The sequence below is a fragment of the Pempheris klunzingeri genome, chromosome 3 (assembly GCF_042242105.1).
Source record: "Pempheris klunzingeri isolate RE-2024b chromosome 3, fPemKlu1.hap1, whole genome shotgun sequence".
In the NCBI taxonomy this organism is placed as follows: Eukaryota; Metazoa; Chordata; class Actinopteri; order Acropomatiformes; family Pempheridae; genus Pempheris; species Pempheris klunzingeri.
The window spans coordinates 23,181,619-23,206,154 of NC_092014.1; the positions used below are offsets into that span (position 1 = coordinate 23,181,619).

A 24,536-nucleotide genomic window follows, 5' to 3' on the forward strand; every position below is an offset into this window, starting at 1 on the left:
AATATTGTCTAGGCTTCAAGCTGAGATGAAGGGCCTGATGTCAACTACTGTGCTGCTGCTCCCAGACACACTAAAGAGGGCGGCTATTAGAAAGTGGCAGCCTGAGATTAATCAAATGCTGTGTCCCAATTCCACACAGCATGCTCACTCTCAGTATGAACTGTGCAGCGGTGGGAAGTAACTTAAGTGAAATTTTGAGGCACTTGAGAATTAAAAGTAAATGCTGCTTTGTACTCTTACTCTACTATATTTCAGAGGCAAATATTGTTCTTTTCACAGCTTTTATTGCTGTCTACAGATTGTATTAATATATAAATTCAATATATTCAATTTAATATAACAAAATAAACTCCTGAAAGGGACCATTCTGCATAAGTACATTCACTTTTAATAATTTAGGTGTATTTTGCAGATTGTTATATGAAATAAAGAAACCGCTAAACAGCAAGAAAATGTGGGTGGTGGTGAAACGGCTCCAGGAACAAATAAACAGTAATAATAAAAAAGCAAATCTCTGGAAAACACTTTTGCTGTCTAGTTATGAAGTTTAATTAGCCCTGGTATTCCAGTTTGAATTATTAAGTATTTAAAACTGCAAAAACAGCATCTACAACAATTAGAATATAGCGCACACTGTATGTAAAGAGGATGTGGGATGGGACTGGGACACAGCAATGCGTTTCCTAGGCCTGGCTGTCAACCTTCTCCGTCACCATCTGCTGCATCCATAAAGAGGAATACTTTGACCTAAATCTGTCATTTAAAGGGCTACACCAGCAGTTTAGTATTGCTCCTCCAGAACATTGGGGAAGTTGCGAAAACTTTAAGTGGCAGAGACTGAAATAGTCTTTCAGCTCTCAGTATGGATGGAGCTATAAAATGCTGGACCCTACGTTTCCCACAATGCAATGACTTCATCAGAGTTAAGCTCTTCCAGGGCCACAGAGAACATTACACAAACGGTCTAGTTCCAACCAACTCATCTTGGTTTGTGAAATCTGCCTCTTTAAGAGGTAGACAAAGGAATGAAAACTGTAGCAGTGCTAAAGTCACTTGGTTATTTGATCATAAACTGTTTAACATGTCAAATACAATTAAATATGAACTTTTACAAAAGAGAAACCTAATGAATTGTCTGCACTGATTGGGAGGACTTAGTGAAGGAAGGAATGTGAGAGATGTTCCTCTTATTCTGACACTTTATCCCTCCGGCCAGGTCATTAGATTCACCAGCCATCCCAGGAATAAATGGCCCTGAACTTCCACAGGCCCTGGGAGGGAAGGAACACACATCCAGCCCTGAGCTGTGTGATGGTCACAGGCGGTGGAACCAGCTGGACTGCTGTCTGCTGATTTTGCTCATCCACTGGCCACGTAGCGCTCACGCACTGAAGTCTTTTCTCCACTTGTAATCTTGTATAATCACTCATCTATTGTTGCGGGTTTGAAGCTAAGTAGCTCGTTTTTTTTTTGAACATGTCTTCATTTGCGTTCTTCTCGTGGCAGCTTTGCAGATAAAAGCATTACGGCAGCAGGATCCGTGTCTGACACCAGGCCCTCAGCCGCGCTCACGGGATAAGTGAGAGGAGCGCCAGTTATGCGGGTTTAATAGAATTAGCTCCACTGTAAACAATAAGCACTTGACGCAGGATGACAACTGTACTAACTTGGCAGGGGAGGCCGGTCCCCCACCCCCCCATCACCCAGCCTGTGGGTCTGATCGCCGGGGAGAGAGTGCTGTCTGCCGGCGGGGCCTAAAGGCTATTTTGAAAAGTGACCCCTCTCCTCTCTCTCTCTCTCTCTCTCTCTCTCTCTCTCTCTCTCTCTCTCTCTCTCTCTCTCTCTGGACTGGCGCACAAGGTACACACACACACACACACACACACACACACACACACACACACACGGACACACAGCTGCTCGGAACCATGACAGAAGATGACGGATACAGTTGTCGCAGACGGACAAGTCAAGTTTAGAGATGGAAAAAAGGTCAATTCCTCCAACATTCCTCACTTTTGAGCTTTAAAACATCTTTTCCACACTTCAGGACCGACCACAGGAACTCACTCTGTCATTTACTCATTCTGTACAAACTTCTCCACAGTGGAAGACTCGGTGGGTCGTTCTTCGGAAGCCCTCTCCGGTGGCGGGTACGTACCCAAACCCCAACCTTACGATCAGCACACAGGATCATCGGTTCAGACATTAGAGGCATTCGGCACTAACTGAATCTGCTTTTTCTGCAGTTTAACTAATCCCACTTTGTTAACTGGTGTCTTGGCTGTGCGCCACAGGAGCGCGTAACGCAACATGTCTGCGTCAAAATATTACGCAACAGCCGCGTATTCATCTACTGGATTTATTTATTTGACCAAATTCACTTTTAAAGACAACACGAGTTCCCCCTTTCAACTTAAGAGTCCGGACATGAAACCTGAAGTGTTTTTTAGAGCCAGTCTGATTTAAGGTTAATTATTTGAGAGCCTTGCAGCTAAAATCATGAATCCTGACATTGCCACGGTGCAGCAGAGGATTCTCGGGGGGAGCAGCATTTCTTTAAAGGTGAGTTGAGATTCACTTGAGATGCTGTGGACAGACACTCAGTGCCTCTCAGCATACCTAAACATATGGCTCAAGCCGGGAGCTGCTGCTGTGTCCTTCAAGAAATTGGGTAGAGTAGTGGGGATAATGTGTGTGTGCATGTGAATGTGTGTGAGTGAGTGTGTGTATTTGTGACTTGACTTTCATCATCAGCTGTGCCAGTGGATTAGTTCATTGTTTTAGGGTTTGTTGTGACAGCTGTGCCATGAACACAGGCGTGCGTACAGTGGAAGACACTGATGTTTTGCTGCATTCTGCTGTTAATCTCAAAATTGACTTTTAAGCCTGTCAGTCACTAAATCTCCTCGCTCTGCGTGTGTGTGTGTCTGCATCAGACTGTCTGTCTCTGCTGGTGTACAAGGACAAGAAGAAAGGGAAGGAGAAGGCCAGCGGCCACAAGGAGAGGCTCAGTGTGACTCTGGAGGTACGTTCAGCTGCAGGCGACTAAAGGCTCCCTCTGATCTCAAGTGCAGGTGAAGCGCGCTGGTGGCAGGTTTATTACAGCTCTTTAGTGCTGTTGTATCACACACCTGAGGCTTTCTACTGCTGTCAAGGAGGCAGACCAAATAATGTGAATGCCACAGGGTGGGTTACAGTAGACTGCACAAAGGAGCATAGGTCAAAAAACCTGCAAGACAATATTCCAAACACAGAAAAGCAGCATTTAACAAAGAGGAACTGGAGCTGAAATTCCCAACAGGGATAAACCTCTATAAAAAAATACAAGTAAGATAAGACACATCACATAAGAGATCTAGAATACCATAAGAAATGTGTTTGGTTTTTTTTATCTGGATGAACTCGTTCACTGAAACAATGTGATCTAATCTCAGCAAACGTCACCAGATCAAACAGAGTCACCAGATCTAGTGCAACATTAATGACACCCTGATTTTCAGAATGTTTTGCGCTTGAGTTTCAGTTTCTCTTTTTCTTAAGCTGGAAAAGTATCCACACCTGACGTCAGAGTTTCATTCGGACAGCCGGACCTCAATCAGTACAGACAAACCTCTTTACAGTCAGACTGACGAGACGGATGTCTGAGTAATATTGAGTCACGACGTGCAGCTGTTTCCTTTGTGGTGATAATGACACTCTGCTTCTCCAGGGGATCTGCGGCGTGGAGCCGGGCCCCGGGTATGACGGGGTATCCTACACCCTCTCCATCCTCTGTCTGGCCCACACGCTGGTCCTGGGCTTCAACAACCGAGACGCCCTGCAGGCCTGGGACGCGCGTGTCCGCTACAGCCTGGGAGAGGGTCAGTTCTGCTTTGTGTGGATGCCACTGTCCTGATTAGTTAAGTTTAGTTAGATGTGATGTGTGCAGCTGGATGATACACGTCAAAAAGTTCTGGAGTTTTACTTTAGGTCAGTTTTAGTGTTTGCAATATGAACCAGAAGAAGCAAAATGAAGCAGTTTCGGTACTGACAACCTTCTCATAGTGAGTTTTTTGTTTCAAGCAGTGGTTGGTTCAGTGTTAGTATATAAAATATTGCTTAATCAAAGCTGAAAATGACATCAGATGTCCCATGACTCATTAGGAGCTGCAACAACATCAACCTGCCTCAGCTGGGTCTGATGATCCGCTTCAGGCTCAGCCTCCGACACTGAGGCTGTGAGTGTGACTTGTTTTGCAGTGTCATTGGTTCTCAAACACAGTGCAAATCAGAAAATGAGTTTGTACTGTAGACCCATAAATCTCAGCTGCTCCCCAAGATCACGAATACGTACAGGGTTCACAAAAAGTTAGGGATATTCGACTTTCAGGTGAAATTTATGGAAAATGTAAAAAGTTAATGCTACAGTGATATTATATCATGAAAGTAGGACATTTAAGTATCAGCATGCAATGGTAGTTTCTTCATCTTAAACAATTTATTGAAAGAAAATCTAACAACAGTGGGGGGTAAACGAGGGTAAACGTAAAATTGGGATGTGGCCAAAGGACGTCCACTCCTCTCCTTTCTGTGACTCTTCCAGTCTCTGTATCTCTGTTACAACCTCCTGATGACACTCTGTGACCCTCTAAGCTCAGTGAACACCTCCGTCTGAGGACCTGTTTGAAGCCTCCAGTGTTGAGGTGCTGCTGATGGTGTCGTCTTGATCTCATGATGTCAGAATGTGAACAGCAGGATGAGGAGGACTGTTTAAATACCAATTCTAACTGAACCAGGAAATGTATTGGTGGTGGTTCATCCTGAAATTTCACCTGAAAGCTGAATATCCCTAACTTTTTGTGAATAGTGTACTTTAAGAGATTAAAGCCTGAAGTGGTCGTATGCACGTAGAGTAAGAATATCCTAAAGTCTTAATGTGGTTTGGTTGGCTTACCGTGGAAGGCAGCTGGATTCACAAGATCACCATCCTGCTAGGCTCTAAGTTACACGTTTGTGGCTAGAAGACGGCAGCTAGAAGCAACTCTTCATTTGTTCATAAAATAACGGTGGTGGCTGATAAAGAGGTTAACGCAGATGCTGCTAAAGCATCAGATATATCTGAACTTTTCTCGATGGAAGCGACGTCTTTGCACATCTACCGACTAACTTCAGAGAGTTTTAACTACATTATATGGTTTGCTGATCATTGGTTGAAGTTATACAGTGATAGACTTCATCAAATCACCTGCCAAGTTTTTTTTTTTTATTTTTTAGCGTGTGCCTTCACGAACAGTTTCTACTGACGACTTCCCAGATGGTTCTGCGTAACACACCATCTGGTATGTCAGGATAATAGTTGGCAGCCATAAGACACATGTGTATATAACTGTCAGCATTTACTGAAAACACTCTACTGGAGGTCACTTACTAGAAGGGATCAAACAAATGAAAAAGACTTCTTTTCTTTCTTTTCAGTGGGTTGTAGTTAGCTGAGGGAAAAGAGAGGGTTATATAAGGTCCACATAAAGGAAATGGAATCTCATATTACATTTATATTTATATCGAGCTGTGCTAGACAGAGTTGTCTATATACAAGTTATGAAATTTACTCAATATGATTTAAGTGTAGTGTTGAAGTGTAATGTTTTCTGAAGCAAGTTTTCTCAGAAGTACTGCAGTACAACTATTTTATTGTTGCCTCCTCTGCTAATTATCCTTTAGAGGCTCCATTGTTCAATAGGAAGTTTGCTTGGAGTAAAAAAAAGTACACTTTTTCATCTGCTTTCTGGATGAAGTTCCAGCCAAACAAGTTTTAGCCAAAGAAGTATTAAACATAAAACTGTGGCCTCCAGTTTGCAGTGTTTTTTTTTTTTAAACTTTTTAAAGTTTTTACCTCTGTCCAAACTTTCTTTTTATTCCATACATATTAAAATAACTTCACCTGGGTTTCTAACTGTAGGCTAGACTGACTGTGACTTGAACTGGCTTTTTGTGCAGCACCAGGCGGTACTGTCAGCGCTTAGATTTCTAAACATTTTCTGAAGAGGTAATTCTTCCTCCTCCTCCTCTTCTCAAATTATTTTCAAGGCACCATCCTACTCCATAATCGTATAAACCACAAGCATTCTGCTCCTCTGTCATTCCTCTGTGAATGTCGCATCATTTCTCCTCCCTCTTGAAACCCACAAACTGCAGTTTTCAAGATATTAAGCGTTCATGAGAACATTTTCCTGTTCATAAACAGCAGCTATGTTCCTTCTTGTCAAAATAAAACCCACAGCTAAACTAATTATTTAACCTTCCAATGTGAAACCCACTGCTAACAATCTAGGAATGTGCCCCTTTAGCTGCTGTTGTACAGGTTTTGTAGTTGTGCTTTTGTAGCTGAGACGTGCAGCTGTTTTCTGTCTTAGATTCTTTTTCATGTGCTAATTCAAGTTTGTCTTTTAACTATAATGTCACTTTAAAAAAATGCAAATCCTTGAAAGATGATGGTTGCTTGATTGCTGATGAGGCACTTACAGTACTGTACGTATACAGGTACATTATAGCGTCACATACAGTTTGTACACACACATATCATATAGTGTTCAGTATGTGTTTGGCTGTGCAAAGGGAGAGACAGACCTTGGCAATGAGTGAGTGCCATCTGCACAAACTGAGCGATGACAAATTGCAGCCAGCCGAGCTTAAAGAAGTGCTTAATCATCATTACCACAGCCATCAGTTACACTGCACATGTGTGTTCACATGCTTGTGCGTGTGATTTGCCCTGTTGGCTTGTTTTCATGTTTCACTTCATTTGTTGCGTTATTACATCAATCACAGGGCGTTATGATAAATTATATTTTAATTCTCTTTAATTCATTATGACATTAAATTAATTTGTGAAAATCTCACACGCTCAACTTCTTCTCTCCTCTGCTTTTCTCTTTCAGTCCACAGGTTCAGTGTCAGTGTCGAGGCAGGTACCAAACTGGAAAGCGGCCCCGCCTCCCTCCACCTGTGCAACAACCTATTGGTCCTGACCAGAGGTGTCCCCCCTGTCGTCACTGGCCAGTGGAAGTTGTCGGCGTTGCGTCGATACGGCGCCGTGCCAAATGGCTTCGTGTTCGAGGGGGGGACGCGCTGTGGATACTGTGAGTAACTTGTGGGCTGAGAGGGTTTTTCTGTTGCAGGCAATGTACAATACCTCACATACTCACTCTGTTTTGGTGTTGTTGGTGGTGTATTTGTCTTATTTTTGGGTAACTGGCCGAACTTGGATGATTTAAGGTCAGGCTTGTTTTCTACCGGAGCTACAGTAGAGCTTAGTAGGAAAAAAATCAATAGTTGACATCACATTTTGATCTGAGTCCCTCAGAAAGAGCTTCTTTCTACCAATATTCAACAATTAGACAGGAAGAAATCCATCACTGGGAGCATAAAACATGAAGCAGTTTGCATAAGCAGTTTCAGTCCAACCTCTTAAGTTAACACCTTTGTTCTCTTTACATGTGTTTTCTATTCATTTTGCAAAGCAAACATGGGGCAATATACATTTTCCAAATAAATTGATGATTACAACTTAAAAAAGATACCGCGATAGTGGGTAAGCTGAGGAAACAATTCAATTTATTAGCTATTACAGTTCTTTTGATCTTCTCTGGAAAATTTTATTTGCCCCCCTGTCATGAAATTGTACATGATCGAGCACTGTAAGAACCTCTCATCCTCCTCATTGGCTTAAAAGCTCAGGTTCAAAGACCAATATTCACGGTTCTCACTGCTAGGTCTAATAAGTGGCTGTTTTGTACCATTAGAGCACATCACATGGTCTTCAAGAATCATGACTCAACATATGATAACATCGAAAGCTCCAGAACAGAAACAATATGAGTTGAACTCTTGTCACATGCACATGTACAGTTAAATGAAACTGCATCACATTTGTCCTCTAGCGACTGCTCTAAGATGTTGTTGTGAAGTTCATCCACAGTTACTCCTACAATCACTGCAGCACAGTTGTCTAAATTCCACTTTTTCCCCCCCTCAGATAACTAAAGACTCCTTTTAATTACTCTGCGGTACATAGAGGTCGACAGATCTGTCATTGCAAACAGACTGGCATAAAAGCCTGTGATTTATTGCTTCGTGTTTGTGGAGAAACTTTATCCACGTAACAAATGACTTTCTATGTATGAACCCACCACACTGTACGCCCCCACCCACCAAATGATGCTCTGTGTGTGTGAGAGTGTGTGTGTGTGTTTGCGTGGTTGCCAGGGTGTAGGTATCCTCTGAATGTCCAGTTGACGTGGGCATGAATGTTGAGAATGAGAGGCAGTTTTATGTTTTTGGGTGTGTGTGTGTGTGTGTGTGTGACACAGTATAACAGTATAATAGTGTACAATAGTATAAGTGTTTAATGGGACAGTGTTTAAAGTGTTCAATGCTGGGAAACGTAACTTGCCAACAATTGCTGTGCTTCTGATTCTATTAAGATACCTGAAAATGTGTTTTTTGCTACTTCTCCTGTAAAGTGAGCACCATCTCCTCCTCACAGTCATTTTGTGTTAGACATGTGTGAACGTTAAGAGAAAGTTCCTGTGTGTGTGTGTGTGTGTGTGTGTGTGTGTGTGTGTGCAGTCTCATGGCTGCTACAGGAATAACCACGAGGTCCACAGGCTCTGGTTTCAGTGCTCTGATGAGCGACATCTATAAATACCAGCCTCCCCTGTAGTGGTGGCTCAGCCAGTTACATAGGGCCTGCTGGTGAGACCACCAATCAGAACTGTCTCCTTCAACCTCATTCACATATTACCCAGCAGACACCAGCGGTAGCAAGAGGCCGCCTTGGCGTGGCTGCAGCAGCAGAGAGTGACAGAAAGGGAGAGATGTGAGAGTCAAATCGGCAAGGGACATTCCTTGCATGAGTGCAAGGTAAAGCAGAGTGTTAGTTTACATTTTTACATGTTTATTTGTATTTGGTGAGTACATGTGAGGCATACCAGCGCTTAGCAGCCATTTTACAGAGTGTGGCCGGCTAACAGTCAGGTTCTGACTTGTTTCAACCGTTTGCACAAATCTTTCCAATCTTTTATTCGTGACATTGGTCAGACACAGTCAGAGGAGTTGTGGGTGTTTCTTTGCACTTGTGTCTTACCAAATGCAGTGCAACATGACTAACACACTGCATTAGCATGCAAAAGTCTGTCCTGGAGTCGCGTTAAAGCACGTGCACCTACTTTGTGTGCAAATTTATTACAAATACTGCGGTAAAACAAGTTGTTGGTTTTGTTTTTGAGAGGTTGGTCATAAGAAATGAGCATAATTAGCTCTGCTCCAGCTAGCAGCTCCATTAACCATTTTCAGTGAGCAGAGGAAATATTGCTGTTTATCACTGCACCTCTAATCTTTTACAAACACACCATTGGGTCACCGGCATTGCCAGTGATCAACTGCTCTCTTTTTCTGGTCGGCATTCATTTTCTTTTCAGTTTATCTTTGAAAAAAAAAAAACTAGTAAGCGTCGTGCTGATTCACACATCAGCAGCCCTTTGTGATGCCGTCAGCAACAGAAACCAACAACTGAAAAGGAACTGAATGAATTTAGATTTTCATGAGTTGGTGATTTTGCCTCTGATCAGATCAGTCTGTAACGGACCTTTTTCACTGCAGACATCGTGGCATGCCACAGCAGCACATTTTGATGCATTTGATACAAGAAAATGGAGCCATCTGCTTTTTTCTCCGCTAACATTTTGATGTGTCAGCAATAATTTTTGCATTAAGTTTGAGTGGGGCCACTTCTAAGGGTCCTGTCTTGTACATGCTGGCTCGCTGGGATACCTATATGGAACAGCCATCATTAATGTTATTAGTTCTACCTGTATTTTCCCCGCTCTGACCAGTCAAAGTGTCTGCGGTTCAAAAGGTCTGTTATGGCCTTGATGCTGCCAGTTAGCTGATGTTGAAGTTCAGTGTAATAGTTCAATTTCCAAAGGAACAGTTTTGGTGTAGCTGACTGCTGTCCTTGTGCTTGTAATGGTACCGCGGCATCTTCCTGCATATTCTTACAGCCACCTACACCAGATTTAACTACAGCAACACAATTAGCCCTGCAACATAATGCTGAAAATCTGTATCATTTAGCCTTGAATTTGTCATTTTGTCGTGCTTGTGAATCTCTGTCCGTCTTGGTGAAACAGCCGTTGGTTCCTTGAAGCTGTTTAGGGCCAGATAATTAATGCAAATCACACATTAAAAATATGTATGAACCGACACACTGATGTGCTTACAAACCCCTGCAAAGAAAACCTTGGCATTTGAGCGTGAAGAGTTCTTTCATAGCCCACAGTGCTTTAATATGCTTAAAAAGTACAAAATGGTGGCGCTTATTTACAGCAGACAATTGGGCCATGATCATCGCAAAGATGTGCAAATGATGCAGAATAATGTGAATAGTAGAGACAAATGGTTTGTCATTAGATTGCTCTTTTTAAACACTGCACTTTGAACCAATCTCTATAAATTAACTCCTTTACCCTCTCAGCTCCTTAATTTCCCTGGAGGCCTTTTGCTTGAGCAAATCAGTGAGCGGGTCTCGGTCATCTAATGCTGCTGTGTAAAAATATTTTACCCTTGACTGCCACTGTGCTCTCTGCTGCAGCTGCACTTTGAAAGTCAGCTGCGTCGCGGACGATACAATTTCTGGCTGCAGAGTTTGAGACGTACACCACAGTGACATGGCAAGCCTTTTCACTGACACACACACACACACACACCCACACACACACACACGCTCTCTCTCCCTGTTTTGCTGTGTGAGGCCTTTTCCTGGGCAGTAATCAGTTGTGCTGAGGTCTTCATGGATGGATGTCTGTTGGATGTGGGCCTTTAGTTATACGGTCACATGCTCATGCTTTAGCAGCGTGAATCAGTTCAGTGATATCAGTGCTCCAGCTTCCATTCTATGTGATAATGAGGCCACGGTGTTCTGTAATCAATGATGTTTAGAGCAGAGCCTGTGTCTTAGCCTGATGGATATTTTCTGGCTTATCGGGTCCACAAGTGTTCATGTTGACCCAGTACCCCCCCCCCAACACACACACACACACACACACACACATACTCAGGGCTTCAGATCTCACATGCGGACACAGTAATAAATGATCCCATGCAGAGTTTGGATGGCTGTCAAGCTTCTAGATAAAAGCAATTTTAAGCTGGCGTGCAATGTCAGCAATCTTTCCATGTCCATCAGCGGGCATAAACACACACTCCTCATATCGTTGTACAGTAGCGTGTCAGTGCACGTGTGTGGGTGCTGTACTTGTGCGGTGTTTATTTACATGTGTTGCGTAGCATTTTTACCTCCGACACAGTTTCATTACAGTTTGTCTACATTCTCGCTCACCCAGATCAGAGGGTTTCTAGATGTGAAAGGCGACTTCAGCAGCTCTAATGTCGTGACATTAAGGTGTGAATGATCCACAGAGGTTAAAATGTCTCTGACTCTCCACTTGTCATTGGAAGTGTTGAAGCCTCTTGGACGAGTGGTGAGACTTCTTCAAGACCAAACAGTTGTCCAGCAGCCTTCGACTCATTACCTCTACAGCAAATATGTGAATAGAACGTCCGTAGAGGGTTGTGGGGTTGTTTAGAGAAAGGTTATCTGTTAACTTATGTCAACTAGTGTATAGGATGGAAGCTGACATGGTGAAATCTGGCAAAAAGCTTCTTTCTACATTCAGTATTATGTACTACTGCACTGCTAGAATTAGGAACTAAGATCTGCCTCTTTTAAGATGAGCTGCCACGCAGCTAAACTCAGCATATTTGTAAGAAATAGATAACAAGGCCCCTTGGTCTTCATAGCAAATAAAAAAACTCGAATATGACTGCCGAAAAAAAAGCTTATTTCATCCAAACAGATCCTAATAAATTTCTTTCAAATGCCAGAATTTGTCTGTTTTGTTTAAAAGGTTATGATGACACTGCCTCATAAAAGATGAAAGAATGTTCCAAAACTGCTTGCACCGAGAAAAACCCTCTCAAGGCCTCCGAAAAGGCTCTGAGTTAAAAAGACGAGAGTAGAAAGAGCTTCAGCCCTGACTTCACCACGCTGAGTACTCACAGGGATGTTGGCTTACATTTCTCAGCAAAGAATAACATTTATTAAATTTATTAGTTGGTCAAAAAACATTCAGTGTTTGCAAGTTTAAGGGCAGCTACAAAAAGTGGTTTTGTCCTTCGAAGTTTAGATTCTCCAGCTGCTTTTCAAGTCTATAAGATTTGATGAGATTTTCATACTCCACAAATAAATCTTACAGCAAAGCACCTTTTGTGGTGGAAAGGGAGGGATCTGTTAATGAAACACCTTTTACCAAACGGCAAGCAGATGATGGAAATGACTTAGCAATGCGTATAAGAAAAAAAACGATGCCAGTATGAGGATAGCATAGTCCACAAACTATCTACAAACTGCCAGTTTATTAGGTACACTTAGCTAAAACTAATGCCCTGGCCGTCATGAAGGGTATCGTGTTCAGTTTTAGAAAGGAGTCAACTGTGTGGTCATTTTGGAGGCTGTAGTTCATAGTGCTGTTAAATTGTATTGAGTTATAGTGAGAGATGTGATCAGCTCTCATCGAATGAATAAATCCACACTTAAGCATGATGAATATGAAAGAGAGTCTAAATTGAGGTAGAGTGTGATCATTTGTTGACAGTTCAAGTGTTTAAACACTAGACAGCTTGATGCGATCTAAACCACAGAAATGTCTATAGAGTATTTTATTTGATTCATTGTGAATCAAGCCATTTGTTCACTCGCAAGGCCAGGGACTGTGTTCTCTATTTGTCTGATGGCTGAATGGCTGAAGGGGCGCGTAAGGTACATTTTGTAAACACCTTCCTGACATACTTTGCAAAAGTGCAGATTCACAAAGGTGGCATTCATCGCAGGGACACTGTCAACGATTGCACTAGATTGTACTGTGTTTCTATTATTTTGTCATTTTGTGTCTGTGACTGCATTAAATCACTAAAGTGCAGCTTTGAGGCTGTGGACCCACTGGGGATCCTGTTCCTCCAGCAGAGCAGATTAGTCAGTGGGATTTAAAAGCAGCACATCTTTTGTTGTTTTTCGCTTTTAACGTGTTGCATGGTCTCAGCTAATAGCCTTCCACTGATATCATCTGTGACTGTGTTTTCACACTTCATCTCCTCCCGTTGTCAGTCGATAAGCAGGTCAGGCGTTTCCACTGACTCACGCAAACGCATGAGAATACATAAGGGCTAATGAAGCTAATAGGTTTCCATTACATTAATACTCAGTGATGATTCAAGCAAGAAACTTTTCAATTATTCAGCTCAAAGAACTAAATGGTGCTTCGACTGGATCTCATGGGTAGCACAATTAGCCTCTGAATATCAGATTGTAACGGCATTCAGCACTTAATAAGGATAAAAAAAAAAAGTAAGTAAAATGTAAGTACATTTAGAGAGATACCCTCACACAAGTCGTGAGTGTTATTTTGTTACATTTGGAATTTCCTTAAAAAAATGTCTCAAACACAAACATAATGTCGTATAACTGAGGCAACATTTTGTTGTTTTTATATTATTATTTTTTATTTATATATATTTTTAATCTCATGTAAACAAAAGCAGTTTTAAAATCTGCTGCTTGAAAATACATTTAAAATGAAGAAACCTTGCTGACTCTTTCCAAATCATTCCAAAATATGTTTTTTCCGATAATCTTCTGCTCTGCTTTCTCTGCTGTTTTTTTATTTTATTAGCAGCAGACTCAGTTCCAAAAGAACAAAGATGATTTTTTCCCCCGTCCGAACCCCTGAGTAAGGGCTTACTTTGTGCTGTCTTTTCAATATCTCTTTTTTTTTTTTGCTTGTCTTGTGTTTTCACAGACTCCTGCCTCTGTGTGGGCTTGATAGGAGAGTGGGGGCTGAATTGAACAACGTTTTATGTAACCTTTACAAGAAAGGGCTGTTGCTGCCTCAAAGAACAGCCTTGCCTTCACGCTACAACCCTCTGAACCTCACTGATTATTGTTTGGAATCCCTCATAATTTAGATTTTACTCTGGATTTCACCATTTACTACAGCATGTTTTTTTTTCCATACCTGCCGATGTTCAATCTGGTGATTTTCTTCCCCCCCCAGCTCCATCATAAATGCATGTCTCTTTCATTGATAGTGCGGTGTGTCTCTCTCCACGTCCGTCTTCCAGGGGCCGGTGTTTTCTTCTTGTCCTGTTCAGACGGAGAGCAGATCAGTTTCTTGTTTGACTGCATTGTCAGGGGCATCACCCCCAGCAGGGCCCGTCATGGTTTGCGACCTGCCCTGCCAGGTGAACACACACACACACACACACACACACACACACACACACACACACTACAAAAGTAAAGAGAAAAAAAATACATAAAGAATACACCTGCAATCATAATTAAGTACAATATAAGGATTTTCAGTTTAAAATATTATTTGTAGTAATGATATCTGCAAAAAAGACCCACCGTTTTGAAGTGAAACAATCAATCACATTGGCATGTGACTCCGTGACTTCTATTCTAAAGGTTTACTGCCTGTTTAGTGTGCATGTTTAGCATTTGTGCCAGGCGCCATTCCAACGGAAACACCACATGCTTAAAGCCCCGAGGGGTCACCGTGTGGACTAAGGGGTCATGCCTTTGTGTGTGACTTGTGTGCTATTGTAACGTACTGCTAATTTCACAGGCATGTCTGAGACCAGAAACATGGAGACAGTTGGAAAGGCAAACGTCATACAGGACACGTGCCGAGGATCTGACAACTCTGTAATAGCTCTGAATAGACACAAACACGGGATCTGTTTTTGGTTTTGCATTTAAATGAAACTTTGACTTTGGTAATATTCCTTTTCTTTCAATGTAGAGAAGACGAAGAGACCTTTAAAATCTCCATCTTCAGCCATTAGCGCTCGCCAATATCTAACTGCACATAACACTTTCTGCAGAGTCGGTTACCATTTAAAAGTATAATAGGATCTGACTATGACCTGGACCCCATTTCCATCACACTGATAGATTTTGACTTTCCTGTCGATAGGCCTTGAAATTGGTCTTGGAATTATTTATGTCTTGCTCATCAGGGAGTTTTCTGCTTGCACTTTTGTACTGCAGAGAGACTTAAAAAATCTACTTAAAGACTTGTCTTCTTCAACACATCGATGGCTCACTGTGTAAGTCATAGGCCTAAGGCTCATTGGGACCTCTAAACACTCCAGTGTGCTTTTTAGTTTACCTGAAGTTATGGAACATAAATAGATGTATTCAAGGCCTGTGTACTTCAAGGTGCCCCGTGCAAATTCAGTCTCTGTTTTCATTCAGAACACTTTGAAATCTTCATTGTTTATATCCATGTTTGTGTGCTAGCATTCTGCTTCTTCGCTGCCTTTTGATTATGATTTTACGCACAAAACTCTCTCCCTGAATATATGCCATGACAGTATACATATATAAGTACAGTACTACAAGTATATGATGCCACATTGGCATTATTATGCAAGGGCCTATTGGACTGGATTAGACGGACAAAACCATGGCCAATCAAACGACAGGTGTAGCTATGTGGGTGAAGAGAGTTGGGTCAGAATCACTCAGATTAATGGAAAAAGAATCCACCTCGAAAATGTCCACAGTCAAACTTCAGTGTCTCAGCAATATTATTCGAATGTCAGCCAACCTGCGTCAGTGAGCACTGAGGCCCACTGTAACCCTACGACATTCAGCGCTGTGAAGCAGCTATAATTAGCGGCGTCTAGCACCGTTAGCAAATGTTAGCTGACACCTCACATAGCGTAGTGAAGAAACTTGGCATCTACACATTAGCATTAGCTGCTGCAGTCCAGAGGCAGAGATCCAGGAGTTAGGTTGTTGACACCCGCACACACAAACACCCTGACCCGGTGCGATGTGTGCAAACTGACACACACACACACACACACACACACTAACACAGTATGTATATATAGCAGGCATTAAGTGTGTAATTGACAGGGTTTTACACTAAATTGATGTTCCGACACATAGTCAAGGCGCCTATAACATCCTTTGGGAGTTGTTAAATTTACAAGCGGGTGTAACAGTTGCAGACACACTCACACATGCAGCAGCCTCTTCTTAAACACACAGAGGCACTCTTACCACTTTTGCTTGAATATTTTCATTTCTAGTAAAACAAAAATAAAATGTAAAAATGTGAACGTCCTCGAAATATTTCTGTCTTTTTTAAATCAGATGCATACCGTGGAAATCGCAGTGGATTCCAAAGACTATTTGGGCTCCAGTCCTGTTGAAGGACAGTGAAAATATGTTTTTAATGCCATGTGTGTCTTGTGCTGTTTTTGCACTGTTTATGTGTGTGTGTATTGTGTACACAGCAGATCCCAGCGCTGACCCAGTATCAGCAGAGGAGCGAATCAGCCAGGAAGCATCAGAGCTGGAGAAAAGACTCAGCATGTTGTCTCACTGCAGCCTAGCGAGCAGCACAGGTACATTACTCTATTAACTTCACCTCAGGCTACAATATATCCAAAATGGAACGTATGTATCAGGGGGACTGGGTGCATCATCTCAGGACCTTCAGATGTTGCTGTTATGTCACATGGCGTTTTGGGATTTGCAGTACCTCATGAATCTCTTACTCATTATTGCACCCTGTACGCTCGGGCTGGCCGGCCTTCTGTCCACACAAAGGCGTCATCGCTGGTCTATCTTTATGAGGCCATTCTGGGAAAGCTTTTGTAATAATTCTGTCTGTGTATTAGTCAGAAATGTGAAGCCCATGATTCGTTTTTGCTGACTTATTTCAAAAGCTCAGAGAGACTTAAGAAAAGAAAAAAAAAGCCTAATTTCTGCCCTCACTGCTCAGACGTGCCTATAAAAGACTTGAACTGTAGCAAATGAGAACAGTTAATTGAAAAACAATTTCACAGGGTCGTAATACTTCGTGTCAAGAGCCCAATTAAAGACATAATTAATGTATTAATCTTCTAATGTTCTGCACATGGTAGTTAATCTTTGTGCTTAAAGGTGAGTGTGTGTGTTAATAAATCACTTCATCAGGATCTAATAACTTTCTTGACCTCTTCAGCTTCCACCTACAGCTGTAGCACATCTGTTGCCGGGGACGACCGAAGCAGCATCTCCAGCTCCTCCTCCAGCCAATCAGATACGAGCTATGGTAGCAGACTTCCATTTTGGGTGGAGCCGTTGGCCAGACCGCACCTCTCCAACGAGACAGCGTCGAGCTCCTCCACGCTGAAGGCTTTGACTAGTTCAGATGACCGACTGTATGCTGCTGTGATGGGAAGCTCTGGGACTCCGCTCCGTCCATCCTCCGCCCAGCTCCATCCTCGCGGCCTCCATGACAGCGGGCGGCAGAGCTCCCTAGACAGTGGGATTGGCATAGCGACAGGCAGTCAGTCGTCTTATTCAGGGAGCTTCTCCTCATATACAGGGAGTCTGGACACAGCCAGTCAGGGAGGGGGGGAGGAGTTTGGGTCTGTGGCCAGCCTACCTGCCCTTCCTCCTCCTCCTTCTTCACCTCCATCTGTTCCTCCATCCACTCCTCCTCCACCTCCACCTCCTTTCCCTTTTCCATCCACACCTACCCCAGAGCACAGTTCTGCTACCTCCTCCTCCTCCTGCCCCTGTGCCTCCAGATGTGGCTCCTGTGCGTCCCGGAGGCACAGCGAGGAGTATCAAATCCCCAGCCTGCTCAGGCTGAGGTACGACACCCCCAGGAGTCTGCTGCAGACCCTGTCCCTGAGGGAACCCTCCGCCCAAGAAGGCCCTCCTGAGCTGGGCAGGGACAGCAGGAGCGGCGGGGATGGAGGGGCTAGTCTGGGACAAAGGCTGAGCCCCACGGGGCCCAAGGCTCAGCGTCAGGCCACGATGCAGCGCTCGCACTCCTGGGGCAGTGAGAGGGCGCCCTCTGTGGACAGAGAGGGGAGGTCCACCCCTAGGCCGCCGCTGGTGCCTGGAGGCTCAGTCTGTGGGGAAGCACAGGTACTGGCAGTCCTACACTCCTTCAGTACATCAGTCAACCAACTAAGCAGAATAGAACACATCAGAGGGAGTTTCATTAGATAATGTACAGTGTTTAAGACCTTTTGAGTCCTTTATGAAATTGAAACCCCCGTCCAGAAATTGGATCACATCAGCTACACAGACTCACAGATTAGTGGTGCCAGAGAACATATGCTTTGTAAAATATTTCCATAATACTAGAGTGTAATCACCCTGAAGAGATTTGGTTAATCGCTAACTCATAAAGTACAATCCAAGAAAATGAAAACACATTTTCATCATTTTGAAGCTGCCTCTGTCTACAGAGACATTCTCTGTCTTGAGCTTCTCTTTGGGACTTTTGTTCTAACATTTGCATAAAGCATGGAGTCTTAGTAAAATGGAACAAAATGTTTGCAAATCATCATGCTAATCACTTCCTGCAGCTCTTGGGTTTGCGCCCACAGATGCTAATCTTTCTTTAATGTCTCTGTAAAGTTTCCTGCTTGCATTTATTAAGCCCACAGTGGCATTTTATTTATTCTTCTGCTCATAAATGGGATCTTATGCAACTGTCCCTGGTGCTAATAAGCTAGGATGAGCTCCTCTGTAATATTGTGGTTTAGGATGTTGGGGGATGATGGACGAGGCAGTGACACCCCTGAGGTTACCAAGTCAGCACCTGCTGTCACACACGTTTCGCTGCGTTAGAGCCGAGGGACCAAGGTGAAACACTGCTGTAAATTCTAGGATTCGGGAGCAGGTACCTGTGTTTTGTTTTCGTCCCTGAAAGACCTGGCTCGTACAAAATATTTCTACAGCACTGGATTTGGGAGGCGCTCTGAGTCCTGGGGATCTGTGGTACTCTGTGTGTTCTAGTGTGCCACATCTGGTTGATCCTGTGCAAATGTTTACTCATAACAGACGGAGACCAGAGGCTCTGCACACTCGTACACACTCTATGTGCAAGTATTTAATAATTAAGTTTGTTTTATGCTCATCAGGGGGAAAAAAAAAGACATTTCTAGACATTTAATGATCTCAAACCTGTGCCTGGTCATGCAGTTTTCATTGACTTGCACAGTGTTGGCTCCCAAGTTCCAAATACAAAGAATCTCCACAGATGCAGTGTAACATTAGAAGACTGCAGCCATGCTAGCAGCTCTGCGAGGCTGCACTTAAGCACAGTGATGCTTGGAGCTAAACTGCCACATGCTAACATGCTCACAATGACAACACTAATATACTGTTGTGTAAGAAGGTATTAAGTTACACAAATGACATTTTTTACATTTACGCTTCCATTTACATTTGATGATGGGGCTACACGAGAAGGTAAAGGATCACCATAGTTAGTTTGATTACTCCTCTGGGCATCGTGGATATCTGTGCCAAAATGAATGGCAATCCATCTGATAGTTATTGAGATAGTTCTATTTCAGTCTGGACCAACGTGGTGGACACACCAACCAACTGACCAACACTAGTGCTACGCCACCAGCTGGCTGAAAACAGAAAGCAATGTGGAATTTAAAATGATCAACTTACCTGCCAGAAGTACTATAAGAAAAGGAAACAACAGCAGTACATTGTAGACCTGGTACTACAGCCCTCAGTCACATCAGTTAACTCCATCAGTAGCACATGAAAGCTTACAGTTAGATTTGATCTAACAGAGCCTTATGTGTGGAATACCCAAGATGCAGTGCAGTGGCACTTCACACAGAGGGGGGGTGTAACAATGAAAAAAACATCTAACTGTATAATAGCACTTGTGATGCCAATTTGTTGAGGCAAATTTTTTCGTTTATATTGCACGAGAGGTTTGTTCACCTGGATGCTAATTCTTGAGGCCAAAGGTTGGAAGGTTGTTCAAATTTCCCGTGAAGTGTCTTTTAGTCAGTCTTGGTGAGGAAGCTACTTTTCTGCTGCAGTCCTGCTTCCTTGGTTTGGCCTTTGTAATTTAAAATTTTGCCCCTTGCTGTATTACATTATTTTGCAGCTGATGCACCAGCAGTTCAAGCAGCAATTATTTAGCTTCTCCACACACACAGTGCTACTTGCTATTCAACCTAATGACTCTGTTGGGTGACTGCCTTTGTAATTATGATTTATCGTGGTCAGTGGCTTACAGGCTCACAGAGAAGCTGAAAACACTTCAGAATGCTGAGTAGTGCTCGTTACAGGAGCAGAAGAGCAGGAAGACTGACACCCGGATAAAAACTGCCTTTGGATCACTAGCATCTTAAACCATCTCCACCACACCAGAGGACTGAAAGAATGAAACTTTTCTTCTACCATTTGCCAGTTTCCAATCTCCAGTGACTTTGTGTGTCTTTGAATCTTCCGTCCTTCTCTGTGAGGTGACAGTGCCACCCGCTGAGCCGCTGAGCCGCCAATACAGAAAAACAATAATTGTAAAAAATTAGGTGTGGGTTTCCAGTAAAGCCTGGCCACAGCCGGTTGCTTTCCCTTTTATATTTTTCTCTCTAAACCTCAGAAAGCCCTCAGAAGAAACTTCACCACATTGTCTAATTAATTTTCTGATGGGTTGTGAAAAGCGCTTCCCCCTTGTAGCAAGCAAATTATCATCAGAGCAGGAGAGAAAGCAGCATGACTTGTGATTTCTGACAGCTTGTGTAGGAGTGTGTGTGTGTGTGTGTGTTCTTTATACATCATGTCTATGCTGGAGAGAGAGAGAGAGAGAGAGAGCAAAAGGGGACCGTGTAAGTTAATGAGTAGTGATGAAAGCGACAGAAACCCTCTGAGAGGAGAACCCTGTTGTAAGAAACACAAATGACTTTTCTTTATTCATCACTCCTCCACTCTTGAGGTGTCAGCGGTTCAGCGCGGCGAAAAGTACACGTCCTTCATGTTAGGTAATGAGACGATGTCTGATTCCACAAGTTGTATTATGTTTCGTTTGAGAAACCAGTATGACAGATGATATTTGTGGAGCTCGAGCCTGCTGCGGTACGAGCTGCTGTGGGCAGGAGAAAACGGTAAATTGGGACCTATTGTCTGTTGTTTTCTCGTGTCTGAGCCAGACACCCTTTGGTCTCCTGTCTGCCACCTCTGCAGATGTCAGCCCTGTTCTCTCGACTCTGTCTCACCCTTTTGTTCTCACCTCATGCACTCACACTCCCCTCTCTCCCCTCATCGATCCTTTTCGAAGCCTCTCCGCCTGTTTACAGTGTCTCCCCTCTACATACCTTGTCTGTCTTACTTTGAGCCAGTAACATGGTGGAGTGTTGCAGTGAGGAACAATCAGCCCTGTCTTAACGCCAACCTGTCTCGTCTCCCCACTCAGTGCCGTTACGGTTTAGACAACTACATCACACCGGAGCAGTGGCGGTCAGCGAGGAGCACATGCTCGACTCAGGTAGGATTTCATCTGCTCGACTTGTGTGTGCTTAAATCAAGGCTATATAACATCTTAATGGAGGAATTTTTTTTTCTTTTACTTCCTAGGTTGTCATCTCACCATCAGGCCTGTCGCCTTCTGCAGGTACACAAGGTGTTTGTGAACGCAGTGGGACAAACATTTACTACTTTAAAGCACTGTGCTCAAGTTCAAGTTTGACAGACTTGTACAACTTTATACTTTTATTCCACTACATTTCAGAGCTATTTCATATTCACTAGTTATGAGAGAGCGAGAGAGAGAGAGAGAGAGAGAGATTTTGCTGACACGTACTGATACATTTACTGTATGTAAGCAAGATTTTAAATGAGGTTCTCTGCTGTAATAGAGTTTTTTTTTCTTTTACATTACCTCCATTACTGGCCTTACTGTCACCATTTGAACGAACGTGACTACATCAGTAGAAAACACTAATGTGCTAAAAACTCGTTTCCAGATCCTGCTCTCTGTGTGACAGAGGAACATGATGACATTGGGGGTGCTGGTGATAAGTTGGCAGGTCTGAGGTCGCCGCCCTGTCTGCCACCCCCTGCCCCTCCCCCTCCCCCTGCTGCACTGAGCATGCATAGGCCAACATCTGCCTGTGGTAAGAAGGTTACCCAGTCTCTGATGAGTGAGTTATCATGCCTGAAGTTTTTCGATTTACACTGGGGCATTCAGTTTAACATCTACTCTTTTGGGTTTCTCCTTCAGGTACGTTCCAGTCTGCCCACGAAGCACCTCCGTGTGTGTTCCTGGACACTGGGCTCTACAGTGACAGCACTCTTAATTATGTTAACATCCCTGTTAGCCCCCTGCCAGCTAAATCTAACAGAGAGCTCCTCTACACGGAGCTGGACCTGCAGGAGCCCGGCTCAGCGCCAGTCTCCAGTCTGCACAGTGCCATCAGAGGTAACACTCTGCAGCCCTGCAGACCCAGTAAGAACACTGAGCCCTGAAATAGCCATTTAGATCTACATTTGTCTTCTGCTGCTGCTGCTGTTTTCTTTTCTGTCCGGCATCGGTGGGAATGGCTTTACATCAGCTTTTACACCCCATGTTAATGGCTAATGTATTATTAGCACACACAGCATTAAAGGTCATGGCACACTAAACATTTATAGATTCATGAAGGATAGTAAACAAAGAAAACAGTGCTGGTTCAAATGTCATCTAAATCTCTTTATGCACTTGTTGATTTGTTGAATATTCCAAAGAAAGACAACACTTCTACCATTATGCCATACTAACTTCTAGTTTTAGTTAGTTTGGTTGAGCATAACTGCTGCTTACCTCTGCTTCTCTGTATCTATCAGCTGTATTTGAAAACGTGTATGGAAGCATTTTCTTTACAGATCGCATCAAGTAGGAACAGAGCAGAATGAATGGGAAGGAACAATTTATTCATGTAAAACAGACATGAATTAGATTTTTAGTGCTAGTTCAGGAGTCTATTATGTGGTATAATCACACATTTCTAGACTGTGAAAATGAGGCAATTTACAACAGTGACAGAGCAATTTACAACAGTACAAATGTATTAAAAACTCAGATGTGAATTGTCAAAGTAAGGAGAATCTCTTTAAGGAATTTATGCACTTTTACAATCAGGCAAATAGTCTAGTTGTATTCCAGCATTAAGATGTTGTCATAAAAAGAGTGTATGGTTCACTTAATACGGGGTCAAAGTAACTGAACAATGCATCTCAGGGAATGAAAGGCCACTGCACTGCTTCCTGCATGTGACACCTTTAAGTTCAAGAACACATGGCAAAAAGCAGAAACTCAAAAAAATGTTCTCCTTTCTCTCCCTTTACCACGGATTTTCCAACCAGAAGAGGGCTCCATCAGGCACGCCCACCTCGACATCAGTGCCATGGAAACGGCTCAGAGAGTGGGGGCGGAGCACGTTCAGGGCAGGGAGGCCAGACTGACTCAGCTGGAGAGCAGGCGGGGAGGGCCACCCAACTGACTCCGCAACGCCCAACTTGATGACACTTCAAAACAGTTTTCGCTGCTGATTCTCTCCATCTCTCTGAATAAGCTACATCGCTCATTTGCAGCTGATCATCACACCAATCATTAACGTACTTAAACACACCCACAGTTGTGCCGGTGTACAGAAATTCCCACCAACAATCCATTCCACTACAAATACGAAAAAAACTAGGAAATGTCTGGGAAGTCTTTTATGCAGCTGCCATCCTGGATGTGTTTTCTGTTCTGTTAAAGTGCTGTCATTTCTCATATAGTTTTACGTAGTGCTTTCCTGCCTTTCTCTTGAGGCCTTACCCCAGATATGTTATTTTTTTGGATGCATGGCACTTATGTGTGCTGAGGACGGAGGAAACGCTATCTGCCTCTTTTAGGATTCTCTCAGGATGCCTTAATTATGAGTGAATGGCACCAAAGACTACTGTTTACCATGGATATCATGGATAGGAGTCAAAGATAGTTAGAAGTTATAATTTGTTAAGATGGAATTGCTTTTGCATTTCAGCAAGATTTGCTTTCTTCAGGCTGCTTAGCAGTGGCACTATTTGTTGTTACCTCTCTTGCCAGGAGGTCGCCAACTGCCATTATTTAAATTCAAATGATTTATCACGAGGTTGAAGCAGAATATGATCACACAGTGAGATCCCACTCCTCTCATCACACCTTCCAATGGACTGTTAAGAGTCCCAGCTTGCTTGGCTATCATTCCACATCAAAGCTTAAAAGCATTCGATTGAAATAAGCAGCTTAGAGTTATATCTCAGGTGCAAATTACATTAATCCAGGCCCATGTGGCCCGAGCAGGACATGACTGAGTAATCAGCCAGCCAGCACCATTATTCATTACAGTAATCAATGTCTATGCGTGTGCTCTGTGAGAGGGCAGGAACTGATGAATAGAAAAGCTCAGTGTGTGTTCCAATTTCTCACCTCCCTCTTGATATCATCAGGACAAATTGTCCAATATTTGACGGTAATTTATTTTTATGATGGCGGTTCCCCGCCGGTGTGTCTGAGGAGGAGATGAGGAGAGAGAAACATGAGGATGGAGTAAAAAAAAAAAAAAAAAAAAACATTTTCCCAAGAATAGTCTGTTAA

At 43.1% G+C, this 24,536-nt stretch overlaps 1 protein-coding gene across 1 annotated transcript; it reads left to right on the forward strand.

Annotated features, from left to right (window-relative positions):
• The first annotated feature begins 1,903 nt into the window (after positions 1 to 1,903).
• dok7b (docking protein 7b) lies at positions 1,904 to 24,511 on the forward strand. Its single transcript, XM_070854361.1, has 13 exons — positions 1,904 to 1,992; positions 2,108 to 2,153; positions 2,940 to 3,028; positions 3,713 to 3,863; positions 6,921 to 7,121; positions 14,218 to 14,337; positions 16,414 to 16,521; positions 17,124 to 18,040; positions 21,351 to 21,422; positions 21,512 to 21,557; positions 21,901 to 22,050; positions 22,158 to 22,382; positions 23,279 to 24,511. The coding sequence occupies exons 1-13, from the start codon at positions 1,939 to 1,941 to the stop codon at positions 23,413 to 23,415; spliced, it is 2,316 nt and encodes a 771-aa protein (XP_070710462.1). The 5' UTR covers positions 1,904 to 1,938; the 3' UTR covers positions 23,416 to 24,511.
• The last annotated feature ends 25 nt before the right edge of the window (positions 24,512 to 24,536 follow it).

Excerpts from the sequence above, each read along its gene's own strand:
- dok7b (XM_070854361.1), top strand. The coding sequence starts at position 1,939 with ATGACGGATACAGTTGTCGCAGACGGACAAGTCAAGTTTAGAGATGGA. Across the intron at positions 16,522-17,123 it reads CAGCCTAGCGAGCAGCACAG|CTTCCACCTACAGCTGTAGC; the intron begins GTACATTACTCT and ends TGACCTCTTCAG. Across the intron at positions 21,558-21,900 it reads GCCTTCTGCAGGTACACAAG|ATCCTGCTCTCTGTGTGACA; the intron begins GTGTTTGTGAAC and ends ACTCGTTTCCAG.